At 48.6% G+C, this 26,662-nt stretch overlaps 3 protein-coding genes across 4 annotated transcripts in view; 2 read left to right on the top strand and 1 right to left on the bottom strand.

Annotated features, from left to right (window-relative positions):
• LOC135191668 (M1-specific T cell receptor alpha chain-like) overlaps window positions 1-15,835 on the bottom strand; it is a 223,863-nt gene extending 208,028 nt beyond the window's left edge. The window contains exons 1-2 of the mRNA XM_064174177.1: window positions 15,766-15,835; window positions 14,789-15,084 (exon numbers count right to left, since the gene is read on the bottom strand). Of these exons, the coding sequence (XP_064030247.1) occupies window positions 14,789-15,084; window positions 15,766-15,814 (345 nt within the window). The 5' untranslated portion in view covers window positions 15,815-15,835. The remainder of the gene's footprint in view (window positions 1-14,788; window positions 15,085-15,765) is intronic.
• Window positions 15,836-16,586: 751 nt separating this feature from the next.
• On the top strand, window positions 16,587-26,444 carry LOC135191663 (olfactory receptor 6F1-like). Of its 2 annotated transcripts, none has more exons than XM_064174171.1 (2): window positions 16,587-16,598; window positions 25,521-26,444. In XM_064174171.1, exons 1-2 carry the CDS (start codon window positions 16,587-16,589, stop codon window positions 26,442-26,444), a joined length of 936 nt encoding a protein of 311 aa, XP_064030241.1. The 2 variants fall into 2 exon arrangements, with proteins under 2 accessions (XP_064030241.1, XP_064030242.1); XM_064174172.1 differs by lacking the exon at window positions 16,587-16,598 and adding an exon at window positions 24,981-25,058 and having other exon boundaries at window positions 25,500-26,444.
• On the top strand, window positions 22,579-23,413 carry LOC135191667 (feather keratin Cos2-3-like). Its single transcript, XM_064174176.1, has 2 exons — window positions 22,579-22,653; window positions 23,012-23,413. The coding sequence occupies exon 2, from the start codon at window positions 23,033-23,035 to the stop codon at window positions 23,333-23,335; it is 303 nt and encodes a 100-aa protein (XP_064030246.1). The 5' UTR covers window positions 22,579-22,653; window positions 23,012-23,032; the 3' UTR covers window positions 23,336-23,413.
• Window positions 26,445-26,662: the final 218 nt, after the last annotated feature.

Genomic DNA, 26,662 nt, shown 5'->3' with positions numbered 1-26,662 from the left:
TTCTGCAAAATCACTTGGATTGCACTTTACAGAATCACAGAATTGTTCAGGTTGGAAAAGACCCTCAGGATCACTGAGTCCGACCCAGAACCCTACTCTACAAGCTTCACTCTAAACCGTATCCCAAGTACCAAATGACCTGTAAACATACCCAGGGTTGGTGACTCAACCACCCCCGTGGGCAGCACATTCCAGTGCCTGACCACACCTCCACATCCCTCTTTTACTGAGATGCCCAAAACTGAACACAGTACTCAATTGTTGGATGTAGTAATATGAAATGCAGCAATTTTATAGAATTGTCTCACTGTGGTGCAGCTATTGTCCAGCCATGGACGGGAGAGAGTTCAGTAAGTGCTGATGGAGGGTTGGAATGACCTTAGAGGCTGGTGTAGCAAATGTAAACAAGTGTAAGCCTGGAGTCTGTGGTTTTCGCCTATCTCTGCTGACTTAGAATCGCCAGACACAACATATGTATTTGTGGTGGTTTGGCTGTTATCCCGCCCCCCCACACTTTAGAAGGTACCCCAGCCAACTCAGTCAGACTCTGGGAATATAAATGAAGCTATTTATTTACAGCTAGCACAATATACAAGCAGCTATTTACAGTATATACAATTATATACAGAAATGGGTATGTGTTGGTGGCTCAGTGGTAGAATTTCTTGCCTGTCATGCGGGATTCCCAGCCAATGCACCTAAGAAGGAGAGAAGTCTCTTTCTTTTTGGATCTTTGAAACAACCTTGTTTCAAAAAGTCAATTCCCAGAATGCAAGGCTCATCAGGATCAGTTACAATAGTATGTTTCTTCCACTCTTTACCAGTTAAACTGATCTCAGCCTGTAACTTAGTTAACTCTTGAGATCCACCAGTGATTTCAAAAATAGATATGGACTCTGTCCCTTTGCAATTGCATGGCAATAAAGTACACTGAGCACCTGTGTCAACTAAAGCCCTGTATTTCCGAACTCTTGAACTGCCAGGCCACCTAATGAATACATTCCAATAGATTCGGTTCTCTCCACTATCCCTTTCCTCCTCCTGGCTGGAGGCAGGGCACCCCTAATGCTGAACATGGCATGTGGGGTGTACACAGTGATTGGCGTTGTTGTGAGAGGAATTGCAATTGTTGGAATAATTGCAGTTGCTCTTGGGAGCTGAAGAAGTGACAGCTACTTTTCTGGCATTGCTGCCTCTGTTTCTGCCACTCTGCAGTTCCCTGACTCTCTTTGAAAGAGCTGAAATAGGTTGACCATCCCACTTGTTCGTGTTCTCACCGTATGTGTCACGCAGAATTATCCACAGTGACGCAGGTGATTGCTGCTGTCTAGGTGGAATTTGTCTCCTCCTGGGCTGGAATTGCCTTGCAGGAGGTGGGCGTCTGTTCCTGACTGCAGAAACATGCACCCATTCAGATGATGCAAGAATGGTATCTTATACCAGATTGGAAATGGATGTTCTAAGATCCTCCTTCAGTTCTTTCATGCCATTCCTAATGCCATTCTCAATGCTATCCTTTATCCCTTTAATCTCTGTTGTCATAGTTTGTATGGCAGAGACTAGGCCAGAATGTGACAAGCTGTCCTCTATCTGCCTGAGGTGGTCAGTGAACTCACCAACAGTGAAAGACCTTCTGTTATCACTCCTTGATAGAAACTTGCTGGCCAAGATGTTAGCATAGGATGAAGGAGCAAGCTTAATCAGCTTCTTCATGAGACCTGTTCCAAGAGGAATGTCATCAGGCTCGTGTGTGCCATGATCTCCACAGAGCACTTCCTTCACAGCAAACTCCTTCAGAAGCTTAATTCCCTGCTCAACGGTGTTCCACTTCTTGGCACCCCATGGAAGATCATCTTGGGAAGGATATCTCATAGCCACAGCCAACAGAAGGCATGTCCACAAGCTAACCCTACCAAGAGGACTTGCTAGGTATTTGTCCACTCCAGTCTCCTTAGTGAGTGGCCCTAGCTGCTTGGCAGACTTGTCTCCTACCTGCAGGGCATTAGCACCAATGCCATAGCATCTCACTAGCCAGCTTAGGATTGGCTAACCTGATTCCCTTGAGTATTCCTTTCTAACTTCCCTGACCTCTCTGAGTGGATCGTTGGAGTCCTGGATGTCATCTTCCACCTCCTCTTCGTCTTGTTGATCTGGTTGTCCTTGGCCTAGAAACAGAACCTTCCTCATAGCACTCTTAAACTCATTGGAACCATCCTCTCTCTTGGCAGCCAACCTCACAACACTCTTCTCATTTGAGTATTGATATCTCAGCACATTTGCGAGGTCTCGCAGACTAAATGTCTCCTCTTCCTCCTCTTGCTCACCAGAGGTCCCCTCTCTCACATCCTCCTTTGAGTCACACTTTGTCAAAAGCTGTGTCTTGGCTTTCGCCTTAGCAGGTGCCAAAAAGGCCTGCGCAGCAACTGCCTTTGACATGTCTGCCGGAGGGTTTGAATCATTAGGGGTCTGACCTGGGGTCTGTGAGTTCAGATCTGCCTTAGAGTTAACAGGGTTCTGGTCTGCTGGCTGGGGATTCGAACTGGCTGAGCTGGTGTTATTAGGACTTGGACTGACTGGGCCAGTATTACTTTTAGTGTTATCAGTGTTATTATTAGTGGGTACATTCTGACTTCGGGTACCTGCCTGTACTCCTGGGATGCCTGCCAACCCTGACATGTTATTGTTAGCAGAGGGGACATTCTGATTTTGAGTACCTGCCTGTGCTCCTGGAATGCCTGCCAAAACTGACGTATTCTTATCTTTGTTGTCATTATTTTTAGAAACATTGGCAGTTTTCCCAGAATCTGAAGAGGTAGGTACAGGGACTATCCGTGGCTGTGCCCCTGACTAGGAGAGAGGTGGTGTTCCTTGTTGTGCCCCTGGCTTATCTTTGTTTATATTTGGTTGCTGCAAAATCGTCCCTGGCTGGGGAGAAGGTAGTTGTTGAGAAACTGTTACTGAATTTGGTTTTGAGACAGACACTTTCGACACAGACACTTTCTTAGTTTTTGCAGGTATTGCATTTGAATTTTTCACACATAATGCCAGAATTAATATGAAAATCAAACCCATAAGATATACATTGGCATATGAGAGAAGCAACACAGTTTTACATGAGCAATAACCTGAACAAATGTCTGGCATCCCAGTTCTGGGGTGAATTACTCTCATCAGGGCTGTAGTTAAAGCAGTATTTTGATTGCTTGTAATATTATTGACAAATATTCCTGTAATGTAACTGGTAAGATTTTCAGTGACATTAAAACCAGCATACTCAAGAATGAGATCACTCCAGGACCAGAAAATGTTTGTAACTTTAGCTTTAGCCTTTGTATAAGCTAGATTAAGAAAGTAAGCAACAATTTGAGCTTTTATCCAATTAAATGCCAAAAAGCAGAACCCCGACCAGGTTAGAGCTCCGACCAAGTACAATAGCTGCTTTATTAGCTTCATTCTGATTCCCAGAGTTAATTAACAGTCACTCAAATGAATTTGCCCATGTTGGGGAAGCCAAATAAAAATATGTGGTGGTTTGGCTGTTATCCTGCCCCCACACACTTTAGAAGGTACCCCAGCTAACTCAGTCGGACTCTGGGAATATAAATGAAGCTATTTATTTACAGCTAGCACAATATACAAGCAGCTATTTACAGTATATACAGTTATAGACAGAAATATACAAGGTAAAAGTAATACAGAAGCACAACTCCCCTCCCAGAAACCTGAGTCCCCAGGAGGGGCTCTGAACCACCCCTGCACCTTCCCCCTGCCCCTCTCAACCTTACCCCAATCCTAAGAAGAAAAGAGGTTCAGCCAAGAGGTTAAGAAGCAAGGTTAGTGGCAGTGAGGTTAGGGAGCTGCAGCTGAGTCCGAAGCCAGCCAGAAAGTGAAGAAAAAAATGGAGAAAGTGTTATGTAATGTTTACATTCTTCTTCAGCGAGACTCTGAGGGAAGGAGACATCACCAATTGTTTTCCTTTCACAGCCTATCATCTAGTTCTTTTCACCAAAACATTCTAGCCTGCTTCAAACTAGCACAGTGTTGTTGAGAGAATATGAAGAATGTCTGCCAAGTACTGTGCAATCCTAATGCAGTCCTAACGCAGGTGCATGTAAGCAATCGTAGCCTGAGATGATTTGTAACCTTCTTGTGTGGCCTTCTGATAAAAAAAGTATATAACTCCATGCTTGGGGTGCAATAAACAGATTAGGATTTGGATAGGATTTGGATTTGGACTGGCTTGTATCAGGCCTTTGCCCCGTCTCATATTACCCCCCGATACTATGGTATTGCAGCCTGTGACACTCAAGGTGTGGTCTCACCAGAGCAGAGTCCAAGGGGACAATCACCTCCCTACTCCTGCTGGACGCAGCATTTCTGATCCCAGCCAGGATGCCTTTGGCTTTCTTTGCCACCTGGGCACACTGTTGGCTCAGATTCAGATGCTTGTCAATTACTCCCAGGTCCTTTTCTGCTAGACACCTTTCCAGTCAGACTGCCCCAAGCCTGTAGTGTTGCTTGGGGTTGTTGTGACTGGTGTGCAGGACCAGGCATCTGACTTTGTTGAAGCTCATTCCATTGACACTGGCCATGAATCCAATCTATCCAAGTCCCTCTATAGAGCCTCCTTACCCTTGTGCAGATCAACACTGTCACCTAACTTGGTGTCATCTGTGAACTTTCTTGGCATCTCCTAAGTCCTAACCTTGAAGAAACAAACCAGCCAAACTGTTTTCACTCTTTCCATGGCACAGCTGAGTTTGGTCAGGTCCTCGGCAGATCACCCATTCCAAGTCCCTGCTCAGAGCAAGTCTCATTGGGTCAGCTTGGTCAGGGATGTGACTGGAAAATTTTCAAGAGCAGAACCTGCACAACATCTCTGGGAGGTGCATTGCAGTTGTGGAGATTTTTCAGATTCAAACTAAAGTGTAAAATAAATGAAGCTTCTAACATTTAAATAGAATTTTCTGTGTTTCAAATGTTGTCAGTTGCCTCTCATCCTACCATTGTCCATCTTGACAGGAGTCTGGCTCCATGTTTTCCACATCCTCAGAGCACACAGACACCCACAAGGTCTCCCTGCATCCTTCTTCTCCTAAGGCTCCATTCCCTCACGCCCTCTCCCTGTGTCATGTCCTCAACTCCCCTCAGTGCCTTGGGGGCTTCTGCTGGACTCACTCCCACCTTTCCTAGACACTCAGGAATCCCAAACTGAGCACAAGACCTCAGGCATGGTCTCATGAGAGCCAAACCAAGGAGAAGGCTCCATGCTCTGACTCTGCTGCTGACACCTTTGCCATGACATCTGAGGGTGCAGTTGTTTCGCATTGCCACAAGGGCATACTGCTGACTCACTTTCAGCCAGGGCCAAGCAGGCACCCCCAGCCTTTTCAGTGCTGACCTAAGTCCTCTGAGCACAGCAAGGTCCAAGCACCATGAAGGCTGACTCCAGCAAATTCCAAGCTCCATCAAGGAGCTGAAAGGTGTCTGGTCCCAGAGGAACTGGTTGCTGCTGACTCAGCCTTTTTGCTGAAATACCCTGTTGTGCTGTGTCCTACCTGGATAGTCCCTTGTGGTGTGAACTGTAGCAAAATTCCTTATGTATCACAGTATCATCACAGTATCATCAAGGTTGTAAGAGACCTCATAGATCATCAAGTCCAACCCTTTACCACAGAGCTCAAAGCTAGACCATGGCACCAAGTGCCACATCCAATCCTGCCTTGAACAGCTTCAGGGACGGCGACTCCACCACCTCCCCGGGCAACCCATTCCAGTGTCCAATGACTCTCTCAGTGAAGAACTTTCTCCTCACCTCGAGCCTACTTGATCTGCAAAGCCAGAAAGATACTGCAGTTGTACCTGGCTCCGTGTCCATCTCTACCTCACTCCAGCATCTTTCTCACTGGAGTAATTTTTCTCTTCACTTCCCACCAGCTGCCAAAGGCTGCTCCATGTGTCTGACCAGGCTGATACTGCAGATTGAAGGCTCAAGCAGTTCCCAGATGCAGGACAAGAAAAGGATTTCCCCTCCTGTGGTGGAGGGGCAGCAGCCCCAAAACTGAGGCTTTTCTATGCCCCTGCATGCCCAGACATGCTCTTTTGCCAGGACCCATGAGGCAGCAAACAAGTTGCATAACACACACACGCCCAGCCCGTGTACCCCTGAGGTCCGGGCAGGTAATGCCCTATTGGGAGGGTCCAGGCATGTCTCTACTGCCTATTGGGGCAAGGTTTGGCTTACGGCCAGCCTGATTGGCCATGTTAGATGTCCAACGAGCCACGAATCTCGGCCCAGAGTCTATAAAGAGGGGTGCATAGGAGCACCATGCGGTCAGATGTTCAGTCAGTCCAGTTCAGTCCGGTCAGACGATCCAGACTGTTTACCGGGTCAGAAGCTTAGAGCACATGGACTCAGCTCTGATCCACAGCAGCATCCTGCTGCTCTGACCCGCTTGCATAATTGGCCTAGACAGGATCAGGCCTCGCTCACTCGCAAGCATTACAGAGGCTTAGACCTTATCCATTGATCTCAAGGCACAGTCAAGCTATATGCAGCCCCTTTGAGAAGCAGAGCACATTCATGCCTGTACCATACATATATGGGGAGCCGAGAACCCCCTGTCTAAGCCTAGAGCTATCTTGATTCTTCTAAGGAGTTAAATCTCCCTGCAGCATGGCATAGACCCTGCAGCCCGGCATAAATACTACTTGCCAGCTATTCTGTAACTCTGGAAACACCCAGAGCCAGCAGACCCCTTTCTGGATGATCTGCAAACCTGCAAACGCAGCTTGCTAGCTGCCAGCCTGACCGTGTGAGAAGAAACATGGACAAATTCTTCTCCTGCACCTGGGAATCCTGCCAGCTGATCACCCCTGGACACGCACAGCATCCAGAAGAAAGGCAGCACCGAGGCAGAGACTACCTTCACCCCAGGAGAGAAGGTTAGAGAAATACTGTTACCCCAGAGACTGGGAAAACCCTTATCAATTTCCTTTGCAAGCCGGGACAAATCTCCAGCTCCATCAAGTCCCTAGAGACTGAGGCACATGCTGAGGCAGATTCCCGGAAGGGTGATAATGATTAATATTCAAGAGTATCACACCTAAATTAAGCTTTAATACCTTTGTGATATAAGTTGTCTCTATCTAAAGAGTACACACAGTTTCATCCCTTGCTGGGCAAACACTAGAGTTGTTAAGAGGCATTAAGCCTAGAGAATCTTTCTCTCTGTCAATAATTGTTAATAATTTGATTTTTCCACTTAATAATCAATCCCTGTAAATATATCCCAAAGCTATTTTCATAACCTTGCATAAGAACCTGAATTTCATAGTGGTTGGGGGTGGTGTAAATTTGTAAATATTAATTTTAATAAATAATTTTATAAAAAATCAAAACCACCTCAAATTAATTTCTCACCTCCCTCTAACAGGGAAGGAATAGAGAAATCCCCTCCATGACACCTCCCTGGGCTGATTTGCCCCGAGAATCACTCACAGGAGCAGTCATGTGTCTTACCAAGAGCCATTCTCTCCAACAGTAACCATTGGTGGATGCTGAGGGAAGCACAGGAACACCTCCTCATCATCCTCATGTCACCTGCTCATTAACATTTGGTTGCCCTTTGAGGAGAAGAAATTTCTCGTTAGACAATTTTATCAGGCAGCTTCTTCTCTGCTGTGCCAGTCTCAGCAGCTGCAGGGCATCTGGCTTCCTGTTTGCTGATCGTTAGGATGTGCCATGACCCAGTAGTGGATAATTTGGTAGAAGTTAAAACTGTGCTTTCCAGCTTGCCCTCAGATACCAGACGGGCTGGGGATGGCTGAACTTCAGTTCTGTGTGATGTTCAATTGGCTCTTTTAGTGTGACTAGCTTAACGTTCTCAGGAACAGAATTAAGACACAAAATTGCGACAAGCACCAAACCACTTTGTTTAACAGACAACAGGTAAAGCTACCACGATGTTCTGAAACAGGAACAGCAGGTGGGAGTGGCGAGCTGAAACAGCACAGCAGAAGAGCATCACAGGAACAGCACTGGAATGGCAGGGGAATGGCGTGGGAATGATCGCTCCTAAGGGGTGGCGGCAGCTCGCAGGCATGACTAAAGCTCAGCGGTAGTGGTGGCCCCACTGTTGCAACCACATGCACAGCAGATCTCCAGCAGCGTCAGCAGATTCTCCAGCAGGTCCCTGCAGCAGCTTCTCTAGCAGCTGCATCAACAGACCTATCTCAGCAGATCACCTCACCTGTCACACTGGGACACCTTTTGTAACTTCACACTGTTGCTAAAAATAGCTATGTCCTTCCCATTCGGTGGTGGAACGCATGTCCGGTGCTGTTGCTAGGGAGCCAGCAGAGTCACAAAGTCCCTCAGTTGACACCAGGGAGCTAAGACCAGGCTCCCTGTGCCTCAAACGATTCTCCCAACAATGTTTGGTCCCTTACAGCATGTCAGGGCAGCATCTTGCCCTGTGCTGTAGCTGGAATTGGTCCCACACCTCCACGACTGCCTTAAGACCATCAGCAGGGAGAAGCCGGATTTTGTCAGACTGGCAGGTTGAAATTACCCTCAAATTAAATCACCAGACTAGCCCAGAAGGTTTGGAAGCAAAATGAAGCTATATTTACAAGCAAGCTCAAATCTAAAAGCATAAAGTACAACGAAGATGTAGAAAATATATTTACATATATTTACAATTGTTTACAATTCAGAAACAACACAAGGGCTGCTCGAATTGATTCCCACCTCTCTGGACAAACCCAGAAGGGGCTACTGGCAGCCTTCCTTCCTACTCCTTCCCTTCTCAGTACCTTACAGGTGCAATGCACCAGCAGAAGGTGAGGAAACAGATAGGAGAATAATGCAAAGTGAATTGCAACCAAGAAGAAGCAAAAAGGAGCAAGAGCAGTTGGCAAAGAGAGTGGATTTACTTATTATTTTTCTTCTGTATCCAATCTGTTTCTTCATTCACCCTTTACTCAAAAATGTCCAGAAAGTTCCTGTTTCTTGTTTATAATTAAGAACTAGGCTAGAGTGTTAGTTCTAAACCACCACACAGACTTTGGAGCTCTTTTGACTTGTCGGATAGGATACTCCTGGAGCTGCAGCAATAGAGATGGCCTCTCACTTTGTCTTTGTGCATGGACTTCACTTGCAAATAGGAACCATCAATATGGTTTTACCAGGGGGAACTCAAGTTTGGCCAACCTGAGAGTCTTTTACAAGGATATAGCCAAGTAGATAGATGATAGTAGGGCAGTAGGTGTGTTTTATCATGATTTCAGTAAAGCATTTGGCACCATCTGTCACAGCAGCTAAATTGGGGTGTGGTCTGGATGATTGGGTAATGACATAGATTGTGAATTGGTTGAAGGAAAGAAGTCAGAAAGTTGTGGTCAATGGGACAGAGTCTAGTTGGAGGCTTGTATCTAGTGGGGTCCCTCAGGGGTGTAGGAGGACACCCCAAACTCCCTTCCCCCCACCTCCATCAGTGGAGGTTTGAATGGGGAAGAAGGCATGAAGCTGCTTTTCCCCACCGCTATGGGCTTGGACAGGGAATGGCAAAAAGCACCCTTTTCTCACATGTGTACTCAGTTGTGGGAAAGCCCTCACTAGAATCTGGGATTGTGATTGGCTGGATTCTTTGTGCCCAGTATATATTGGCACTGGACACATTGTCTAGGAAAGATTTAAATAGAGTGATGAGAAAGCTCTCATGCAGTTCCGCTCTCAGGCAGCTCTGCAAGTTCTGCAGATCCGTAAGTCTGGGAAGTCCATTTAGATGCATTCAAGAGAGTTGCCTGTGGCACTTGGACCTGGCTTCTCCTTGCACCTGTGTATCCTGGCTTCCTGCTCCCTACTCCCAAGCTGGAAGGAGCCTGCCTCTGCTGCTAACTGCCTCTTTAGGCAGGAACAAGCTAGCAGTGAGGCTTTCTCTGCACTGCTAAGGCAGTGCTGCCCTACAAGATCTACTTCATGGAAACTGTGTCCAGTTCTGGGCCCCTCACTTCAAGGGGAACCTCAGGGAACTGTTTGAAAGAGTCCAGTGCAGAGCCACAAATATGCTGAAGGGAATGGAACATCTCCCTTGAGGGGAAAGGCTGAGGGAGCTAGGACTCTTCAGCTTGGAGAAGAGGAGACTAAGAGGCGACCACATTAATGTTGATAAAGATGTGAAGAGGCTCTGCTCAGTGATGTCCAGCGACATGACAAGGGGCAAGGAGTGGAAGCTGGAGTAGAGGAGGTTTTACATGAACACAAGGAAAAACTTTCTCACTGTGATGGTGAAAACACAGAAGAGGAGACTCTCAAGACAGGTTGTGGACTCTCCTCTGGAGATATCCAAAACCCTTCTTGACACATTCCAGTGTGACCTACTGAAAGTGATCCTGCCCTGCTAGGTGATTTTTCAAGGCTTTCATCAAACCCCCATTATTCTGTGATTCTGAGTGAATGTCCAGCCAAGATCCTGTGGCTTGGACCCCAAGACACCTTCTCATGTTCCCATGGTGAGAATACAAGTGATTGAATGCCTGCTGCCCATTTCACCAAGTCCCAAATACACTTTGCTGTCATTAAAGCCACAAGGGATTGCTGGCACCTGCTTGAGCTTATTAGTCCCTGGCTTCCAAGGGCTTCTCTAAAGTTGTCTGGGGCACAGAAGCAGCGACCTGGGGGTGCAGTCCAGATTCTAAGTTCAGGGAGAGGCTGCTGGTGCTTGGCATCTGGGTGTGCCCTGGAACCACCTCTGGAGTGTCTACAGAGTAGGGTAAAGCAGGAGTATCAGGGGGGCTGGAGAGATCTGAGCACACATAGAGTGTGGGAGCACAGCAAGTGGGCTGCATGTGTGTCAGTGTGCATGTGTGTGTGTGTGTGCATAGGCACAGCTGTGTGCAGATGTGTGTGAACGTGGCCATGCACACCCAGATCTCCATGCACGTGTGAGTGTGCCAGGGCCTGTGCCACCTGTGAACACTGCTGTCATGACATGTCTGGGGTGGGGGTCTGTGCAGGGCTTCCTGTGTCGCTGGCTGTGCCTGCACAGGTGTGTCCATGTGTGCTGGTGGCTGAGGGAAGGCAGGACCTTGCTCCTGGCCATTCTCTACACAGAGAATGAGCATCCCTGACCCTCTTTGCAGTGTCAAGCTGGAAGGGTTCACCATGCATGCATGTCCCATGTCTGCCTTTCCTTCCTCCTGCTCTCTCCCTCTTCTCCTCTGGCAGGCTTCTGATTGCCTTTTGCCTACCCAGACACCCTGCTGCAGTTCTTCTGCATCCCAGCCTGTTTTTCTGCACTTTCCCTCCCTCTGTGGACAATCTGCCAAGTGCTCAGTGACCAAGATGTTTTTCTAGAGTGATCAGAGTGGGCAAAAAGGGGACCTTTCACCTTTCTCTCAGCTGCTGTGGTCAAGAAAAGAAATGGCTGATGTCTGAATTCAATGGGTCATGAATGCGCTTCTGGCTCCTGCCCAGACAGTGCATCATTCCACACATTGCTGAGAAGAAGACAAAGCCTTTGCTGAGTGTGGTACTGCAGTACTTAAGACTGTGTCTGAATAAACTGATGTGTGGAGAGGATAGACTGTGGGAATGCAGAAGAGCTGTGGGAAAGGATGTGAAGAGAATAATAACAAACCTTGGGTTCCCACCAGCTGCAGACTTCCTTATCTCAGAAGGGATAGATAGTGAACACCTTGTTAACAAGAATAACATGGCATGGGTTATGCAGATGTAGTGGGTTGTCCTTGACTAATTATGCTAATATGTAGGCATGTGCTCTACTGGCTGAGTGTATATATTTTGGGCTGTAAGATAATAAAGAGTCTCTGGCATAATTCACATTGAATCATCTGGAGTCCTTCGTGGCAAGGCCTCTGATCACATTGGTCTACAGGCCTGGCTGTGGTTCCCGCAGCAAGCAGAGATTTACAAGCAGCACCATGATGCAACACTAGACCACATTAGATCATGGGATCTTGTCCTGCATATCCCTGGGTGCTTGTCATGGTAGGCCTGAACATGTCCTCACTTGCCCAGACATGTTTTTCTGCACTCTCTCCTTTAGCTGATGGGAGAAGCAACTACAGGAAAGAGGACAAATAACCTGGTGCCACTGAGTCTAAGGCTTGCCCAGACTTGTTTTACATCCTGTGGTAAACAAGTTATACACATTTGGCTTGTGCCTGCCTTGTGCAAGGCCTATGTCTTCCCAAATTTGGTTAAAGCAAGCCTATGGCTTCACCTGATAAAGTCAGGCATGGCTAATTGCCATTCTGATTGGCTATTCTGTGTCCAAAGGCCCATTGGTCTTGGGCTATATTGATAAAAAGAGATGAGCATGTAACATGACATGCTCTGCTGTTGTATTCATGCCTGCTGCTGTCTGCTGCCATTGCTCTCTGTCTCTGGCACTGATTCTGCCATTGCCTTCTACAGCATTAAGCTTTGCTAAGCTGTAAGTTAGCTCTGCTTAACAGCCTGGAAATTGCCTGCTTTGAGTTTACCAGAAACAGGCTCTAAATGACTCCATGCAATAGACCTGCATAGCCAGTGTGACATTTGTGCCAAAACTGCACACTGCAAGACATCCTGCCAACACCTGTGTCATGGTAGGCCTGATAGACACAAAATAGGCTTAGTACATATCCTGTTGTGCTCAGGCATGTTTTTCTGCTCCACAGGAGAAGCAACCACGAGAAAAAAAAAAAACAAAAGAACTTGGAGCCACTAAGTCTAAGGACTCTGCTTGCCCAGACTTGTCTTGGTCCTGTGGTAAACAAAGTACACACACTTAGCTTGTGCCTGCCTTGTGCAAGGCCTATGCTTTCCCCAAATTTGGGTAAAGCAAGCCTATGGCTTTGCCTAAAATGGTAAGGTTTGGCTAACTGCCATTCTGATTGGCTTTTCTGTGTCCAAAGGGCAATTAATCTTGTCCCACATTGATAAAAAGAGATATGCAGGTAAACAACATGCTCTGCCATGCTGTGCCATGCTGTGCCATTGTATTCATGCCTGCTGTTGCCTGCTGCCATTGTTTACTGCCTTAGTGTTTGCCTGGAAACTCCATTGTCACCAGTTTACCAGGAACAGACTCTAAATGCCTGCATGTGATCGGCCTGCATAGCCAGCATGACATCATGCTGAGACTGCACGTGGCAGACATCCTGCCTGTACCTGAAAGTCTCCTGCCAAGACAAAAAGTCCTGGACATACACAGATCATCCAGAGGAGCCAGGAGGCAAGGTCAGAGATTGTCTGCCTCCTTTCCCTAGAAGTCTGGGAAGAGTCAAGTCTCAGCAGCTGACAACACAGGGTTCCCTGAAAGCATTTGGGCACTGTCTGGGACTGTGGCCAGCCCTGCGAGTTGGTAATAATAATTTGTGAGTAAATACTTAAAAGCCTCTTTGTAATTTTCCATTGCCTTCTGCCATAAGCAGAAAGAGCTCTTTGAGTCCATCTAGTGGGCAAGCAGTGTATTGACCACAAGTGGCATTTGACTGCAGGAATCTTCCAGTTCAATCAATGTTTATATATTTTGCTGGTTATTACTAGATCTAGATATTATCTGTAAAGTGTTTCCATGACAAGAACCTGAATATTATAAAAAATCAGTGGTCAGGGGTGGTGAGAGTTCTGAATATCAAAATTAATAAACAATATTAATTTTGGAAAAAATATAATCTTGCATTAATTAATTTCCTCTTTGTAACAACCTGCCAAGACGAGAAGCCCTGGAATGGACACACAGATCATCGAGAGAAACCAGGACCAGGTCAGAAACCATCTGCCTCCTTTCCCCAGCTCCCTGTGAAGCCTCAGAAGCCTCAGTGGCTGACAAGACACCAACAGTATCTCATGCAAGTGTTTGGGTACTGTCTGAAACTGTAGCTGGCCTCACAAGTTGGGAGCTAATATTTGTGTATAAATACTTAAAACCTCTTCTAACTGACCAATTGCCTTCTGCCATAGGCAGAAAGGTGCAGCTTGAGTCCATCTAGCGGACAAGTATTGACGTATAAACCGGTGGAGCACCTGGGTACAATGACTCTTTGTTCACCAGTATGGTTAGATGGTCATAATCCACTTTATTTCTGTGATGCAGAGACTTATATGCATTCTAGCAAGAGGCTGCTCCACCAAGATTGGTTACAATCAGAGGGTACAGGGTTACATGTAAGGCATGGATAGGTCAGTATACCATAACAATCTGAGGGTCAGCCTCTGGGGCTGGCTAAACTCTGCCCACCTGCAGCTGCCACTCCACCTCCTGCAGCTGCATGTGGGAGTGCTACCCTGTGCCTGGTATCTAACTCCCAAGATGGATTCAAGGTTGCTTCCAGCACAGGTTGCTCATGTTTATGATTTCTGTGTCCTCTGCTAGCAAGAATTTCTCCAACGGACAAGCAGTATAATTAACTGCAGGAGACTTCTATTTCAGTTCAATATAGTTTAATGCTTACACCTTTGCAAGCTCTTTCTTAAATGTTCTAGATTCAGCATTATCATCTGTATAATGTATCCATGACCATGCAAAAAAAAACCCAATTATTATTAAATTCAGTGGGTGGGAGGGTGAGACTCCTGAATATTGAAAATTAAAAAAAAAAATATTAATTTTGAAAAAATACCATCTTGCAATCAATTCATTACCCCTCCATTACAGTGCTTAGGGGAAGCAGCACTGCCATGGGAGAGCTGAAGGCCTCTTCTCCAAGTTCAGCCTTGATCAGACATACCTCCTCCCTCCCCTGGCTTCTTGCACAGCCAAGCAAGCTCCTGCACCATGGTGTCACCCACAGCACAGAGGTACAAGGCACTGTCAGAGACCTCGACTTCCTCCAGCCGCAGCAGGCTGTATTTGCCCGTGGTGCTCAGCAGCGTGGTCAGACGGCCGCTGAGCTTGGAGCCAGCTGCTGCGTGGTACGAGAGCAGCTGGGGAGCTTGGCCTTTCTTCTGCTGGTACCACAGCAAGCCATAAAAGTTGGAAGTATGGTATGTGCAGTTGGTGTGGAAGGTGTCTCCCTGCTTCACTGTGGCTTGTCCTTCTTGCTGGGTGACAGTGACCTGCCCCATGGTGCCTGGAAGAAAGCAAAGGTCAGCAGCTCTGCCAAACCCTGGTGCAGAAGGCTTGCTGTGCCTTGCCTCTCTGGAAATTCCAGAAATTTGCAGACAATCAAGACCTGGGAACAGCCTCTCATGCCTGAGTCTGTGCTGCCACCTTCACTTCTACAGGAGGCTGAGATTGGAGCTGCAGATAAATATTCATCCTGCTTTTACATCCCTGACATTTCTAAGGGCTATGAGCCCCATAACTTTATGCAATCCTGAGTGGAATGTTAGAAAGAGGGAGCCCTGGTTATGTTACCAGACAGGAGACACCTGAAGACCATGACAGGGAGGCAGAATGGACACCCTCTTCATATCAGTAGGATAAGAGCTTGAAATTCTCTGTAACAGCTTTGACAGGATCTGGTAAGCTGTGTTAGAAATGTGAGCCTAGAAACAGCTGAGATCTCCTCTAGTGACAGAAGGATGGAGATACAGAGAGATGGATGGAAGTGGAACAGAAAAAAGGAGAAGGTGTCTAAGGTATCTCCCCTCTCCCCAGCAGTAGAATCTGGAGCCAAGGAGTGCAAAACCACAAGAGTGAGCTGACATTTCCCAGCATGAAGAGAACTTCCCCACAGGGACCTGCTAAGGCTGCTCAGAGTTTCCTGGGCAGGAGAAGAAACAGGCAGTGAGCAGCAGGCAGGACTTACCCAGGCGTTGCCCCAGGAAGGCAGTGAGGATGAGGTATCCGAGGAGCATGTCGAGCCCAAGCTGCCTGTGTGTGGAGTGAGAGTCAGAAAAGCACCTCCCAGCCCCGAGACACCAGAGCTGCCGGAAATGACTCTACTGGGGGAGCCAAGGAAGAAGTGGGCAAGAGAAAGGACCTCTTCTTGCTGGACCTGAGAAGCTCCTTCTGGGGTCCTCCCTCCTCCAGCACCAGCCCCTGGGGCTCCCTCAGCAGCTCTCTCAAGCATCCAGAATGATCCTGTTCCTCTTGTCACTTCTTGTCACTTACAGAGCTCAGCCTGACTTCTTCTTCCTCCTGAAAGGCTTTGTTCTGGCAGCCTTGGTGAAGCAGCTGCTCTCAGCTCACAGGATGTTAGGGGTTGGAAGGGACCCAATGAGATCATTGAGTCCAACACTTGTGCCAGAGCAGAACAATCCTATCTAACAGATCACAGAGGAACACATCCAGACAGGCCTTAAAAGGCTCCTGAGAAGGTGTGATGGTTTGGGTGTACCCTGCCCCCCACACTTTAGAAATCACCCAGTCTAGTCTCAGCCGGCTCTGGGAATATAAATGAAGCTATTTATTTACAGCTAGCACAATATACAAGCAGCTATTTACAGTATATACAGTTATATACAGAAATATACAAGGTAAAAGTAATACAGAAGCACAACTCCCCTCCCAGCCCCTGGGGCTCTCTTGGACAAGGCAATTCTGGACATCTGCACACTGAGGGGCCCTGGGGGCTCTCTCCACACCTACAGGAAGATGAGGACTTCCACTTTTCTACCAAGAGCAGAAATGGAGCCACAGGTCTCAAGAGGCCACCAGCCTTGCTGACCCCAGTAACGCAGCCCTGGCAGTCTTTCCTTCCTTCCTGCTTCTTTCTCCTCTCACAGTATTTCTAGAGAGCTTTGGAATGCCTCCAGGGATGGAGGCTCAGTGTCTCTGTGCCTGCTGTGCCAGTTCTCTCTCACCCTCACAAAGTGTTTTGTGATGCTCAAAATTAATCATCTGTGATTCCATTGGTTCTTTGACCAGTTACCAGATCCTAGATCTCTCTTTGACACCAGTGTGCTCAGTTACTGGCACTCACACATGAGAAGCTACACTAAGTGCTATGGACACCCTGCAGTAAAGCACCATTCAATCTATGCAGAGTTGGAAGAAAGGCATGAAGAGCAGGCAGACAGTCCAAGAGGTTGAACTAGGAATGTTGTCCATGTGTTGGCTTCTGTCTCTTGTTCATAGGTTGCAGCTTTTACTGATCCCCAGATGCACAGATGAAAAGATGTTTTCCCCTCTGTAGTGTCCTTTAGCTGTGTAGAAAAGCCTCAGGAGCTTTCAGGTGTCCTACCGAGAGACTCTTTGTGCTAGTTTGAAGCTAGCTAGAATGTTTTGGTGAGAAGAATTAGATTGCAGGCTGTGGAAGGAAAACAATGGTGATGTCTACTTCCCTCATAGGCTTGCTGAGAGATAGAAGAATAAGAATCCAAACATAGATCTCGCACTTCTCATGCTGGGGAGCTCTGAGCTGCATCTCTCTCTCTAACTGCACCCTTCATTTCTTTGACTAACCCACTTAGCTTCCTAACCCCTGGCCAAACCTTCATTCTTCCTTGGGACTGGGGTAAGGTTGAGAGGGGTAGGGGGAAGGTGAAGGGGGGTTGGGAGCCCCTCCTGGGGACTCAGGTTTCTGGGAGGGGAGTTGTGTTTCTGTATTACCTTTTACCTTGTATATTTCTGTCTATAACTGTATATACTGTAAATATCTGCTTGTATATTCTGCTAAGCTGTAAATAAAAGCTTCATTCAATTTCCAGAGACGTCTGAGTCTAGTCTGGGTGATTTCCAAAGTGTGGGGGGGTGGGGAACACCCAAACCATCACATTGTCCAACAGTGGGCACTGAGAAAGAGTAACAGCTAGAAAAGCAGCTGAGAAACTTCTCCTGATCACTCAATGCTGTGTCCTTTTCAGTTTCAGCAGCTCAGGGGTGTTCCTGAGTCTGCTGTGGCAGTGAATCCTCATGCCATAGAGGGTCAGCAGCCTCCTGGGCTGCAGGAGGACAAGGGACCTGATCCTTCTTTTCAGTGCTGGTGAGTTTATCTCCAGAATGCCAGTTCCAGTTCTGTGCTCCCCAGTACAAGACACTATTGGAGTGAGCCTAGTGAAATGGAGCAGGGACTGCAGCATCTGTCCTATGATTGCAGGCTGAAAGGGCTGGCAGTGTTGAGCCTGGGATAAGAAGGCCCCTGGAGGATCACAGCAATGTGTGTAAATAGCTGATGGGAAGGAAGAAGAGACACTTTCAGTCTGACCATGGGCTTTGAACAGCTCTGTCAGGTCCTCCAGCCACACAGCACTCCACAGGCAGTGACTGGAGCCTGCAGTCTCTGCCTGCCAGTGGAGCACCTGGGTAAAATGACTCTGGGTCACCAGTATGGTTAGATGGTTATTCTCCGCTCTATTTCCATGTCACACCCAGTTACACGCTTTCTTAGAAGAGGTGTGCACAACTAAGATTGGTACACATGGAGGATACAGGGTTGCATGTGAGGCATACCTAGGCTGATTTAACCATAACAATCTGAGGGTTAGCCTCTGGGGCTGGCTAACCCAGGCCCCTTGGACTGGCTAACTCTGCCCACATGCAGCTGGTACTCCACCCCCTGCAGCTGTATGTGGAGGGTGCTACCCAGCACCTGGTATCTTAGGCCCCAAGATGGACTCAAGGACACTTCCCAGCATGGGTTGCTCATGTTTATCATTTCATGTCCTGTTAGCAAAAATCTCTCCACATCTGGTGAGCTTGCCGTCACCTTGAACCTCTATCCCCTTGGGGGAAACTTAGTCAATCTGTTTGTGACTCCCTCACCAAGTGGGAACCTGGATCCCTTGAAGCTGTGCTCGGTGTCCATTCCACACTTCTCCCATTTCCTGAACATCAGATCCAAAGGTTCTGTATTCTATCAAATGAGCTTGTGGTGCCAACACTGGGGCCTTTGACATGAGCACCCTGTCCACCTGCCCACATAGAGCTGGAACTCCTGGCTGCAGTGGGTGACTTTGTACCAAGCAGCATCTTGAGTACTGTGTTTTGTTTGTGGCATTGCAGCCTAACAGAGATATGGAGGTGCTGGAGTGTGTCCAGAGAAGGGCAACAAAGCTGGTGAATGGTCTGGAGAATGTCTCATGAGGAGCAGCTGAGGGAGCTGAGATTGTTTAGGTTGAAGAAACGGAGGCTGAGGGGAGACCTTCTGGCTCTCAACAACTCCCTGAAAGGAGGCTAGAGCCAGGTGGGTGCTGGGACTCTTCTGGCAATTTAAAACAAGACAAGAGGACAAGAGGAAATGACCTCAACTTACACCAGGGGAGAGTTAGGTTGAATATCATGAAATAACTCTTGTATGAAAAGTCTGCTCAAAGCCTGGCACAGGCTGCCAGGAAAGCCTGGAAGACTGGATTGCTGTACCTGGATGTATGAAAGTCCACCATCTGGGCGTGGTGCTCAAGTGTCATGGTGCAGCAGTGGCCCTCGGCAGAGTTAGCTTATGGGTGGACTTGATGACCTCAGAGGCCTCATTTCAGACTCTTCTCACAGTCATGGTGAGAAGATAGGTCCTGTGTCTATGGGCGTGTGATGGTTTGGGTGTACCCCACCCCCCCACACTTTAGAAGTACCCAACTAGACTCAGACGGCTCTGGGAATATAAATGAAGCTATTTATTTACAGCTAGCACAATATACAAGCAGCTATTTACAGTATATACAGTTATAGACAGAAATATACAAGGTAAAAGTAATACAGAACACAACTCCCCTCCCAGAAACCCCCAATATTTATACTCTTCCTAGACAAAGAGCAGAGTTACCACTTCCTGGGCACGAAGACCACAGCCAATCCCCAGCCCGATTCCAATGCAGGATTTAGGAAGAGAGTCTGTGGCATGAAAGTGCCACTGGTAAGTTATTGAGAGTTTATGCTGGCTTAGCTCGAGTTTGCTCAGTTATTCACTGGCTGGAGTCAGTTTCGATGGTCCCAGAAATTGTGGGTTTGAATAGTTCAGCTCAGGGGTTATTGGGGCGCACTGTCTGGAGATTCCACGGGCACAGTCAAGCTGGGAACGGCGACAGGAGCGGCGGCTGGCCAGGAGCGCCTTGGTCAGTTTCCCTGGGCTGGTGCTGTGGGCTGGAGTCATGCAGCAGCGGTGGTCCCCAAAAGAGGCTGGAAGCGGCTAGGAGCAGCAGGTGGAGGAGGGTGGCAGGATAGGAGCGAGGTGCGAGATGCGAGAGAGAGATAGAGATGGCAGGGACACTGAATTGTCCCTTTTTATGAGTTTTGATTCCGAGATTGATGGTCCTTGGCCACAATTCTGTCCAATGAGGGCTTGGCAACAGGCCAAAACATACCAAATAAGGTGAAGTCTGGGGGTCCGGTACCCCCAAATATGGAGAGGGCTCAGGTGGATTCCCCACCCTAGGCGCGTGAGCTTACATAATGTGTTTACTTCAACCTTTAAGCAGGCAACCCAGACTCAAAGGCATCAAGGCTATTGTGCGCCTTTGTCCCCCTTAACTTGTTTACCCCAAGTTTAGGCAGGGTAACACCCTTTGGGGGGACAACGTGTCCGGGCATTAATAGATTTGTAAACATAGTCATTTGAGGCCTGTGCAACCCTCCACCACACAGACACACATTTCCCATGCTGTTCACCTTACTCACAGTGTTATGGGGAAAAGGGACAGAGAACATAGAGTGTAGGATCCTAGTTAAATCATTAACTGAATGAGCACTTAAAGCATCATCAACCAGATAAACACAAAGGAGGTGAGTTAAGCTTGAGAGAGTCTTGAAACACTCTAATGGAAAAGAATACTGTATTCAAAGATGAGAATATCAGAGACTCCAGCCAAGAATGTGACCCACAACTGCTGCCAGATGGACGAAAGGCAGAGAGGTCAGACTGAGGAAGACAACAGCCTTCCTCCCAAGGACCCCAAAAGAAGATCACCATGTGGCAATAAGCATGCATAAAGAGGTGGGACATAATGGAAAAGAGTTGCAGGAACCGATCGTAATAACTCCACCTATTCCCAGAAGTAACTGTAGTAACCCTACTCCTGTACTGAACATGTCTGATTTTGGAGTATAAACATTTCACCTGAATGAGGTGAAGGTGTGCAAGGGCTTTGGAGGATGACCTCCCCTTGTCACTCAGTGCTGATTAAACCTGCCTTACCTGATAACACTGCATGTTGTGAGGTTTTCTTTCTGTAAGTCAACAGCTCCTCTCACCCCACAACAAGACCCTGAGGTTGTCCCTCAGACACAGTATAGCCTCAGCTCTGAAGCAGACCCATGGAGAGGGGAAGCAGGCCCTGCTGAGCTTTCTCAGCAGAGCTCCCCGGGACTGGTCTCAACGAAGTCACTATAGGGAAGGAGGAAAACCTGCGACTACACTGCCTCCAGGTTGGACTTGAATTGTGGCACACAGACATTCAGCAAGGGAGATGGGCTGAGAAAATTGACTCTGTGCACAGCCCTTGGCAGGAAGAAGGTCTCTACTGGACATTCTGTGGGACAGCAGCTGGCTTTGGAGGATGTGGTCCTAAATCCCTTGGGGATTCTGAGGATTCCCTGTCTGGGCACTCAGTCTGAGATGTGCCTTGAAGTTTGCTGTCTGCTGAAACCCCAAAACAGTCATCAGTTCTTTGTTTTTCCTATGCAAGCCATAGGGTCTGCACTTCACTCCCATCCATTCAGTGATGGCCAGCACATGGTTGGCAGGATACCACAGCCTTTCTCCTTGCTGATGAAGCAATCCCCATTTCTCTAACTCTCCAGCAGTAGTGTCCTGATGTGCAGACAGGAAGCAGCCAGCCAGCCATGCTCTAACACACTCGGAGTTTAAATTAAACTACAGATCCTTGGTGGGTCCTGGAATTGTCATCATTAGAGCAGGAGCTTTGGAGGGCCAGGAAAACCAGGCCTCAGGAGACAGGAGCTGAACACATCTCCAGCAGGCTGGGACCATCACCAATCAGCTGCATTCAGGCTCCTTCCACACTTGGGAATTTGTTGCTCTGTGGTGCTCATGCATGACCAAGGCAGAGTGTCCCTGCCATGAGCAGCACATGTCCTTGTGTTGAGGGACTCGCAAGGACACTCACACACAGGCTCATGGGCATCCCTGTGGAATTCTACACAGCTTTGTGCTCCCATACAAAGCTGCTTCCAAGTACACACAAGACAAGAACACACACAGGAGCACCATGAACCATGGACTCTGCTGAAGACTGCTGAGGCTGGGCAGTGTTAGGCAGGATGGGGTCAGATTTCAGCAGGCCAAGGCACAGACATGGGGAGGCCACAACAAGTGACCATTGGGGTGAGCTGAGGAGAGAGGGAAAGACAAGGACATGGCAGATCCTCATGCACAGGAGCCTAGAGTCCAGCTGAGGATTGCTGTAACTTCAACCTGACAACAGCACTTCAAAGAGCCCCATCAGAGTGACCCAGGCTGACATCACTGCTCTGATCTGGACCCCTCCAGCACCTGAGCTGAGTCTTCTGCCTGCACTGCTGCATTCCTGCCCTGGAAATCCTGAGGCTTATCCTCCCAGTGCACAGAAGAAGCATTCAGTGCAACATGGGCCTGGCACAGACCTGGAGATGAAAAGGCAGCAGTGCAGGAAATGAAAGCACAGCCATGTCCTTAGCTGTGATGGTTTGCATTCAAGATGAGCTTGTCCAGAAATTGTTACCTCTGCCAAGGTGCCTCTGGTCCTGCAGCAGTGAAGGGCAGGTATAAAAGGCAGCCCAGGTCCTCCTCTCCCATCCACTTCTCCTTCTGCTTGGGAACCAGGTGAGTCTGAAGCCCTTTCTGCTCCTCTTACAGAGTGACATCTCCCCTCGATGACGTTCTCAGCTGATATTGCCTCTCTACTGTCCTGATCTTTGAGTCTTCTTGTGATGACAGAGGGATGCACAGAGAAGGTTTGCTTAGAGAGAGGCTGGGTGGTGGCCAAGGGAGTTTTTGGTTCCTGAAATGAGAAGGAGCCTCCTTGGGCCAGGCTGCTCTTTACAGGGTGATGAAGACTCTGTGGCTGCTGCACAGCTTCCAACCCCCCACTCAGTCTCAGCCTTGGCTCCTTTGTGACAGTGTCCCCAGGCTGCTCCTCACCCAGACACCTTCTCTGCTTCCTCCCTGCCCTCTGTCCCAGGTGCACCTCCACCCTCAAGACATGTCCTGCTACAGCCCGTGCCTGCCCTGCCGGCCCTGCGGCCCAACCCCGCTGGCCAACAGCTGCACTGAGGCCTGTGTCAGGCGGTGCCAGAGCTCCACCGTTGTCATCCAGCCTCCTGCTGTGCTGGTGACCCTGCCCGGCCCCATCCTCAGCTCCTTCCCGCAGAACACCGTTGTGGGCTCCTCCACCTCCGCTGCCGTTGGCAGCATCCTCAGCTCTGATGGAGTGCCCATCAGCTCTGGCTGCTGTGACCTCTCTGGCATTGCCAGCCGCTCCTATGGCAGAAGGTACCTGTGCTGACAGAGCTGCTGGCAGAGCCCCAGGGAGAGCCCTCGAGGAGCTCAGAAGATGGTGCTGGGCTGAGGATGGAGATCTTGGATGTGTTTTCAGCACAGCTGCATGGCTTTGCTTTTCTTTTCCTTTCTTGGTTTGCTTCCTCTGGCAAGAATGACCCCCAAGGCCATCCTCTTGGGAACCATCTGTCTCCTCTTTCTCTATGGGACCAGTAAACAGACATTATGCAGGAACTTGTCTATGGCTAAGGATCACAGGTGCTTGTGGGTCTTGGAGCATTCCTGCATTGCTGTGCTCAACCTGCAGTGACTTTGTTTTTCTCTTTTTGCTCATTAAATTTCTGCTGTATCAAACTTATTTTCAGTGTGGTCATTGCCTCTGTAGTTATTTCACAACGTGCACAAGGTGAAGGATTTTACTCTGTGGATAAAGTGGGTGAGAGCACAAAGAGACCCTTCTCCATTTTCAGAGAAATGGGAAGAGGGAACAGTAGCTCTTGAAGAGGGATGTTCATCTTGCTATGACCATTACTGTGCTGGGCTGGCAGTGGGTGGCTCTGGAGCTCCACTGGTGATTTACTCTTCAGAATCGTCAGAGTGGTAAAGCAGGGAAGAGCTCTTGGTATGGTCCAGAGCTGCTGCTCCAACTTCCTGTCCTCTCCAAGACACAGCCTGGGGCTATGGTCTTCAGCCATGGGCAGGACAACAAACAGGTGCTGAATGTGTTGAGGTTGGGACCTGGAGCTTAGCCCATGGGAGCTGAAGACGATCAGCAGCAGGATGGGAAGAGTGAAACAATGCATTTCTGAGGGAGATGAGATTGCTCTGTCCCAAATCATGCAGGGAAAGCTGCAGGTCAGGCAGGAACAGGCAGCTGGGTCCACTTGCCAAGTGAGCTGCAGATGGGCTCAGAGCTCTTGACTGATTGATTGATTGATTGATTGGTGCCTCCAGAGAGTTTGTGCTCAGGAATTGGCTGTGGGGAGAGAACCCCATGTTAGTCTCCATCACCAGATGCTTGACATTCCCAGTCCCTTGGTCCTGGTTTCAAACATCTGCTGGGTGTCAGCAAATGGCTATGCAGGTGAGCACTGAGATCCTGCCCAGTTCCTATACCACAGGTGCAGGCAGGAGGCAAACACCCAGCCTGGCAGCCTCTGGAGAGAACTGGGCTCCCGGCCTTTAATTGGCCTGTGTGCAGAGAGAACATTATCCAGCTGGGACAAGCCTGGGAGATCCCCCAGAGATCAAAGTGCCTGGGACACACAGAGGGAACACAGAAAAGCATCTCCTCAGTGTGGCCAGTTTGAGCTTCAGTGTGTTTAATGAGGTGGATGTGGATGTTCTTATGCTAAGGATGCTGCTGAACCTCTGATGTTTGCTCTCAGTACCTGGAGCTCAGCTGCAGAGTTCACACTCTGCGTGCACACAAGGACCTCCTTTATGAGCATGCAGGGGTGGCTGTGAGTGGGCAAGGAAATCAGGAGCACAACCTCAGAACCTGCTGGGTGGCTGGAGAGGAAACAACATTGGGCAATTGTGTCCAGCCTGAAGCAAGTCAGCAAGCTGAGAGCTGTTCATTCAGGCTTCTGCTGGCAGCACAGCATCCAGAGCTCCTCCAGTAAATTAACTTCTTTCCAACACTCTCCCTCAACCACAGGGACCATGGCTTCATCTGGCGGATGGTGCCTGCAGAGCTGTGGTTTGGATCCTTTGCACTGGCCAAGCTGGTGAGTGAAGCCTGCCCAAGGCCTCATGCAGAGACTCCCAATGCCTGCAATGTCTAAGGAGAGCCAGACTGAAGGGGATTCCTCTGCTCTTTGGCCACACAAGATTGCTGGTATGGAAATTCCTAAGGACGAAGAGAGGAGAGAAAGGGATCCTTCAGGTGCTGGTTCAGCTCCATCTGTCTCCTTCCTGTGCTTGATCTGATAAGTAATTCTCCATGTTCATGTGACAGTATTGGCCTGACCTTCAGGGTCAGATCCAATTGTGCAGAGGTTTTTCTGCAGCCAAAGGTTTCCCTGACCATTTGATCTCAGAGCAGATGCTGTTTTCCCATGGTTTTCCCCACCTCCATTTTCAAGGGTGCAGTTTGCTTGACTGCTGGTAGCATCTGAAGGACCAGCACAGGCACCCAAACTCTCACAGGACGTTTCCTGTCTCTGCAGATGGACATCAACATTTGGCAGGCCATGACAAACGGGACAAGTGTGGAAGAATTTCTCCTTCTTGGCTTCCCAGGCTCGTGGCAGTCCCAGGTCTCCCTTGTGGTGGTGTTTGCTCTGACCTACTCCCTGGCAGTAAGCGGCAATGCGGCCATCATAGCTCTGGTCTGGGTGAACAGCCACCTCCAGACCCCAATGTACTTCTTCCTCTGCAACCTCTCCTTCCTGGAAATCTGGTACACTACAGGGGTTGTTCCCAAAGCCATAGGAGTCATGCTGGGGACTAGCTCGACCATCTCATTCAGTGCTTGCATCCTCCAGTTGTTCTTTCTTCTCTCCCTAGGCTCCACTGAGTGTTTTCTCCTCTCTGTCATGGCCTATGACCGCTACTTAGCCATATGCTACCCGCTGAGATACAGCTCCCTTATGAGCAGCACCCTCTCTGCTCGGCTGGCACTCTGCTCCTGGCTGGGAGGCTTTCTGGCCATCTCACTGCTGGCCTTGCTGACATCCAGGCTGATGTTCTGTGGGCCACATGTCATCAATCATTTCCTCTGTGATATCGATTCCTGCCTTGCCCTCTCCTGCAGTGACACGTGGCCTGTGGAGCTGGCAACCTTCCTTGTCTCCATAGTAGTTGTAGTGGCCTCCTGTGTGCTCACCCTGGTCTCCTACATGTACATCATCTCCTCCATCCTGAGGATCCAGTCCGCCCATGGCCGGAAGAAGGCCTTTTCCACTTGCTCTGCTCATCTCAGTGTTGTCTCCATCTGGTTTGGCTCCACCATGTTCCTGTATGTCAAGCCATCTGCCCACAGCTCCCTGGACCTGAACAAACTTGTCAATACCTTTAACACAGTTGTCACTCCTGTGCTGAACCCATTCATTTACACCCTCAGGAACCAAGAAGTGAAGCAAGCTCTGTGGAGGGCTTTACAGAAGAAGTGAAGTGGTTTTCTCAGGAGCCTCACTGGAGCAAAGTGATTTATCCCTTCCCTCCCACCACCTCTACCCTGCAGAAGTTCCTCACCATAGTGTAAGTGCTTTTGGGCATCACAGAGAGAGCAATGCCCCCAGTTCCCAGTCAGCTCATCTCAGGCTGAGTTCAGTCTTGAGTCTAATGCTCCCACCACTCTCTGCGCACTCCTGGGTGAACTCACACTGTC

This window comes from Pogoniulus pusillus, chromosome 40 (genome assembly GCF_015220805.1).
Source record: "Pogoniulus pusillus isolate bPogPus1 chromosome 40, bPogPus1.pri, whole genome shotgun sequence".
NCBI lineage: Eukaryota > Metazoa > Chordata > Aves > Piciformes > Lybiidae > Pogoniulus > Pogoniulus pusillus.
Note: the sequence above shows the minus strand (reverse complement) of the source record. Positions and strands in the feature narration are given on the sequence as shown.

Bases quoted from the DNA above. Each gene is read 5' to 3' on its own strand.
- LOC135191667 (XM_064174176.1), top strand. From the start codon at position 23,033: ATGTCCTGCTACAGCCCGTGCCTGCCCTGCCGGCCCTGCGGCCCAACC.
- LOC135191663 (XM_064174172.1), top strand. From the start codon at position 25,011: ATGGTGCCTGCAGAGCTGTGGTTTGGATCCTTTGCACTGGCCAAGCTG. The intron at 25,059-25,499 runs GTGAGTGAAGCC...CTGTCTCTGCAG, and splicing joins CCTTTGCACTGGCCAAGCTG to ATGGACATCAACATTTGGCA.